Source organism: Miniopterus natalensis, chromosome 8, assembly GCF_054644295.1.
Source record: "Miniopterus natalensis isolate mMinNat1 chromosome 8, mMinNat1.hap1, whole genome shotgun sequence".
Classification (NCBI taxonomy): Eukaryota; Metazoa; Chordata; class Mammalia; order Chiroptera; family Miniopteridae; genus Miniopterus; species Miniopterus natalensis.
The window spans coordinates 8,525,493-8,531,492 of record NC_142088.1 but is presented as its reverse complement, the minus strand read 5'-3'; the positions used below and the strand labels follow the sequence as shown (position 1 = coordinate 8,531,492).

Sequence of the window (6,000 nt, the reverse complement as noted above, 5' to 3'; positions counted from 1 at the left end):
CTAAGTTGGCCAAAACCCTTTCAAACACCATTTGATACAATAGATTTTTGCCAGTTGTTAGGAAAGCAATGTATAAGTTGGGAATTACTGTGCAGGACCTGGTTAACCATTACTGCTCTGGGTTCCCAGCTTCCTCCTATGAAATATTTAATAATATTAGTTACAACTACAAGTCAACATTGTTTAAAAAGCCTTGGAGTTCTTGTCTGAGGCATATATTGAATTGCTCCAATATCACGGGGGCTCCTCTTGGATCTAGAAACAGAATGTGTCCGTTGGGAGGACTGCGCAGGCTGTCCCAGGGAACAGTGATCATTCCCCACCACACGAGTGCTGGTAGCTGGGTTTTCCATCGGTCGTCACTAACTGCAATGACAGACAATCAGGCGGCTTGTGTGACTCCTGTGGTAAGGGCATGTGTCCTCGGAGCACGTGGGGGGAGGGAAGATCGTGGACCGCCTCGGTTAACAGAGAAATTTCACAAGCCTCTCACAGCCACCAGGAGGATCGCCCAGGGCTTGCTGACGGGCAGGAGGAACACGTGGGGAGTCAAGCACTAGGTGCAGACAACGTCGCCGGAGAGAACGGAGCCTTGAGCAGGTCTGTCAGGCCCACAAAGCACGGCCACGTCCTGCCCGCGCAGGAGCAGGACGCTCCGGGACCCTAAGTTCCTCCTGCACCCCCGAGGCCCTCCCCGTCCCACAGCCGAGCCCCAGGGGGCCCAGCAGGTCGAGGGGAAGCATGTGTGCTCGCGGCTGCTGTAGGAACATTCTAGGCCTTAACTCTTTAGTTCAGTGTTTTCCTCTAAGACTCCCACTGGCTGGATTAATCTCGGCCACGCCAGCCCACCGTTTGCGAGGAAGTTTCGATGGAGGAATTCCATTGCTCCTGGAACCACTATAGATGAGACTTTTCCCCATTTGTCCCCACAGTAGGTCCACAAATGCCCCAAAAAACACCTTTACATTTTTTTCTTTTGGAAAGTGTTGATCTGTGTTTAAGTGGCTACTGTGCGTCCACGTGCCGGGGACCATGGCGCCACAGGGAGGGCGGCGTTGGTCCGGCCGCCGCTGGGAAGCGCAGAGCTCGCCAGCTCCCGGGTCAGTGTGGAGAGAAGCCCGTCGCCAGGCTGCAGCCCACCACGGGCGTCATGTCCCACACCTGCAAGAAAGGAGAGCCCGCGGGCAGCCGGTCACCTGGGCCGCCGAGCGCCAGCGCGGGCACGAAAGCGGGGGCTGGAGAGGGGCCAAGGCCTCGCTCCCCCACTTCCTCCCACTGCCACGCCGCCTCGGGGTCACGCAGTGATGACACGCTGAGCGTAAGGGAAGCTGACGCAGGATCTAGACACCTGAAAAGGACGGCGTAAGGATGTTCTACTATAATTTAATTTTATTCCAAGAAAGTCCATGGGAAAAAGCCCATGTTTTTTAATTATGAAGTAATGTATGTCATAGTTTCACAACTCAAAAGTGGTACTAAGTATAAGACAGTTACTTTCAGTTTCTGTGTTAGTGGGAATTAATGAAAGAAAAAAAAAAAAAGTGTGGCTATTTCTTATAACTAGAAGTCTTCTGCCCGGGATGAAAGAAACATTAGCCTGGAAGGAATGACTAGAGCAAGGGATTGGCCAAGGGATCAGCTGAGATGCTAATTGGGACAATTAAGCAGGTTACCTTTACAACGCGGTCAGTCCCACAGGTCACCATCAGTCCCCTGGCAACATCCATGGACATGTGGGAGATGTTATGTTTTCCTTCATGGAAGGTTGCTAGAGAAGTCCGACTAACAGAGAAAGGAGACTGATTAGAACTCACTGACTGTACCCAGGGCCAAGGGAAACATCTTCTTAGCAACATAATGGTAATACAGTTGCCCCAGAACAACACGTGTGACTACGCGGGTCCACTAATATGCACATTTTTTCAATAAACACGTACAGTACTATAAATGTATTTTCTCTTACCTATAATTTTCTTAATAGCATTTTCTTTGCTTTAGCTTACTTTACTGTAAGAATACAATATATAATACTTACAATGTGCAAAATATGTGTTAAACAACCATTTATGTTATTAGTAAGGCTTCTGGTCAATGGTAGGCTATGAGTTGTTAGGTTCTGGGGGAGTCAAAAGTTATTTGTGGATTTTCAATTGCCAGGGGTTCAGCACCCCAAACCCCCACGTTGTTCAAGGGTCAAATATACTTATAATAATAGTGTTAAAATTTCCTCCCAAAAAACATGGCTACAGTTTGGAAAACTAACTTTATAATTGAAGGGTGAGAAAGCATGATAAACTGTAAGACTGTTTTAGAAAAGATTTATAAAGTTCCCCAAATTGTTTTTTTGTTTTTTTAGTGGAAAGGTCACATATTCCTAGACATAAAAACAAGAACCTTTCGTGCAGAAGAGAAACTGCCTCGCATGAGATCACACAGTATGGGCCACACTCACGAGAAGGCGGCAGGCTCCCAGCCCTCTCTGGCGCCCAGGGAGCAGCGCTCTGCCCTGAAGCCCACAGCCCAGCCTCCACCATGAGCTCACCGACCCACACCAGCGGTGCCCACTAGCTTTCCAACTTGGGCCTCTGCCAACGTTTGCCTATCTGCTGCTTTCAAAGATGATGCAAAGGCAAGGGAAAGAAAATGATGGTTCTGCCTTAGTGGATCTGCCTGAGTCAGGACCAAATGGGGGACAGAGAGAAATGTCTTAACACAAACAGTCATTTAAGAACAGACTGCTAGGTCAGATCTTGGTGGGAAAAACATTGGTCTCTAGAGTTTTCCCAGTAATTAAATTCCTGTGCACATGTGAGCACAGGTTAAGAGCTTCAGATGCTTTTGAAGAGAACCAGCTCAGCTACTGAATCGGTGTGCACAGGGCCTGGATCCGCACAGCACCCTGCATGACACAGGGGCCCAAGAATGTCCACTCGATGGCTGGGCTGGTCCTAGCAACATCATTCCTCACGGTGTTTGGGAGAAATCTGTCCTATGTCGTAAAGCTAGCATGGGATCCTCTCTTTGGAAATCGTTTATGAAACTGGGGAGATGCAAACAGGTGGGCAGAAGTACCCCCATGTCACTCCCCAGCTCAGACGCACAGTGAGACAGAGACACGCAGACACTCACTCCTCCTCTCTGATGGACTCGTAGCAGGAGTCACACATGCGGACCTGGAACTCGAAGCCCATGACGGGGTAGCTTGAGCGCTTGCTGCTGCACTTCCCGCAGACGGCCTGGCCGCATTTCCTGCAGTGGTGCTTCAGGGCCCGGGGAAGGAGGAAAGAGAGTTTAACGTTCGCTGCAACGCCCGGGCTTTCCCTCCAGAGCAGGGGAATGGACGGGAGTGGGGAAGACGTGCCTTGAATTATAATCATCCCAAGTTCGTGTAGCAATTAAAGCGCAAAAGGTAGCCAATCTCAGTATTTGACAAGGATTTCCAAAAAACCTTACTGTATCGGTCAAATACTGCTTTTTGTTCATTCGTATTGTCATGATGTCGACAAACATTAAAACCAAGTTGAAGTTCACTTAGGAGCCCAAATGACCAGAGATTTAGGGAAGGAAAATCTATTCCTGTGTCAAAGGAAAGCTAGGAAATAAGGTTTTAAATGTAACATGCCCTCATTAAGAAATCAGCATCCATAATCAGATGTTTTTTTGTTTCTTTTAATCTTTCAAATTGTGACTCTGGAAATAAGCTTCAAGAACACTACAAAATGTAAGTAAAATCAAAGGAAGCTTATTACCACACAAACTCTAGGCCAGCCCTTCACAGCGGCAGAAGCAGTAACAAGATGGATAAGACCAACATTCTTTTGGTTATTTACTTGCACATATTCATATTAAAACTGAGTGAGAGGCTGCCTTCAAGTCTGCTGTTGAAATATATTTACTTTTTGTAGAACTTTAGTCTTACGTACATGCCTAGTGATAAGAGCATCTTTGAAACCTACAAGCCATTTGGGACATGTTTCTTTAATTTAAAAAATAAAAAGTAGTACCTGAAACATACCTAATAAAAAATATTCCAGGTTGATTTATGTGAAATTTGGGATTAATCTAAAATTATTAGTGTCACAGTATTCCAGGGAGGGCTGAATTGTTACTTTTTGTCTGTAAAAGCATGAGGCTTGTTGGTGCTCAGTGACTAGGAAACAGTGACTTTAACAACAGTCCCAAAGTGAAAGTCTGTATCTGTTTACAAACAGGCTCTGGGTTTTCCATGTATCCCTGCTCGTCCAGTGCAGGACACCCAGTGCGACAGTTAGGTAATGGTCTTGTGGGCTCATTATTACCAGGCAAGGATGGTGACATCAAAAAAGAATGAATTAACAGCACTTATAGGGAAAAGTGTGATTCCAAAAAAAATGAGAGGTTAATTACACAAACGAGAGAATACATGGTTAACCCGGTGGTGACTCGATGCTGGCTACTCACCTGTCTCAACCCCAGTGTCTTTGTGTCCCACATCTGCTTGATGTTCCAGAAAAAGGGCTGCTCACATTTCTGGCAAGAATCACTTTCTAGCCACTGAGGAGCCTAGAGGAGACAGACACAGTCAACGTCAGCCCGGCTGCATGTTTACACTGGCTTTTCAGAAATTCTCACGACAGTTCTGGACATGGTTGAGGTCAGCATTTTAAAAAAATCCCTCACTATATTACAGCTATTGCCATACTCGATACTGTGTGTGTGTGCTGGGTAATCTTGATCGTTTTAGTAATGTTTACAGGATTGTTCAATTTTCGATCTATAGATATGAGGAAACAATTCAATTCTCACTGTGCACTCTTAGCGTTGTCTTTGTATATCTCTTCTTTTATGCCAAACTTGTTGGAAATCTTCACCAGCTGAGCAAAACCCATTTCTTGCAGAAACTGGCAAAGGGCCACTTGGGGCAGCTTGCGGATCTGAACGGTGACTAACGGGAGTTCCTCTGGGTGGGCACCAGGCCCGACAGACTTTCCAGCCCCCTTCCCAGCTCTCCCAGTGGGTGCCCCCGCCTGTGCCCCCCCCACAGCTGGCCCACAGACCTCATTCCAGCAGGGAACTCTCTACTGCTATTCTTTATGGACATTTCTTTCCCCCACACAGTGCCTGGTACACAGCAAGCGTCATGTGAGTCCAGGCAGTGTGCCAAGCACTTTACATGCCTATTTCACTTAATTTGCATCACAGGCCTAAGAGAGAGAGCGCAACATTATACCCATTTTACAGGCAAAGAAACAGTGGCTCAGAGATGAAGCAGTTGATAAATATAAAACACAGTTCAATAAATCTTTGCAGAGAAAGTCTGACTTACTCTCTAACATTAACCAATGTTACGTATGTTTCCTAACAAGTTACTCTAAGCCCTACCAAAAGATTTTCAGAAAATTCAAAAAAGGAATTAACCAGTAGACACATGATCAAGATTTCCTCTACTTGGTATTACAAGGTCACTAGAAAACTAGCAGTCATTACCTGTCCGTACCATGGGCTGCCCTTTACTATTTATAGGGTATTTATTCCCACCACTAGATTACAAGCTTCTTCCAGGCAGGGATCTTTGTGTACAGAACTTGGGAACCATAAAGTCAGGGAGTGAGTAACAGCACTACTTTTTTTAATAGCTTGAACTTCCTTCACTTTGTCTTTGTGGACATGCTAAAGATGCAGACACAGGGTTATCAGCGAGGGTCAGACTCACAGGCAGGCACGGGGAACACAAAGCAGAGGTGCCTGCGGGGGTGGGGATTCTGCATCCGCCCGCGTCTGCCGCGACAGTGCACAGCACCCTGGGCCAGCGGGGCGGCTCAGGAGGCATGGCCCGCACCGCACTGCAGCACCGACAGACCGTCACGGCGCACGTCCGCTAGGTTTCCAGCCTCTGCGGCCACTCCCTAGTCTACGGCAGGCTCAGGAATGGTTCTGCTGTCAAGTCCTCTTACTCTTGAGCCCTCTCGGGACTCGGCTCTCTCGCTCTCCACACCGCAGGCTGGGGACAGCACGTGGCAG

General features: G+C 47.3%; 1 protein-coding gene across 1 annotated transcript in view; it reads right to left on the bottom strand.

The window, feature by feature from the left end:
- Positions 1–717: 717 nt before the first annotated feature.
- The window catches only part of WDFY1 (WD repeat and FYVE domain containing 1), a 32,659-nt gene continuing 27,376 nt past the window's right edge, over positions 718–6,000 (bottom strand). Inside the window, exons 9-12 of the mRNA XM_087819563.1 lie at positions 4,441–4,542; positions 3,130–3,260; positions 1,674–1,782; positions 718–1,161 (exon numbers count right to left, since the gene is read on the bottom strand). Coding sequence (XP_087675689.1) covers positions 1,102–1,161; positions 1,674–1,782; positions 3,130–3,260; positions 4,441–4,542 — 402 coding nt within the window. The 3' untranslated portion in view covers positions 718–1,101. The remainder of the gene's footprint in view (positions 1,162–1,673; positions 1,783–3,129; positions 3,261–4,440; positions 4,543–6,000) is intronic.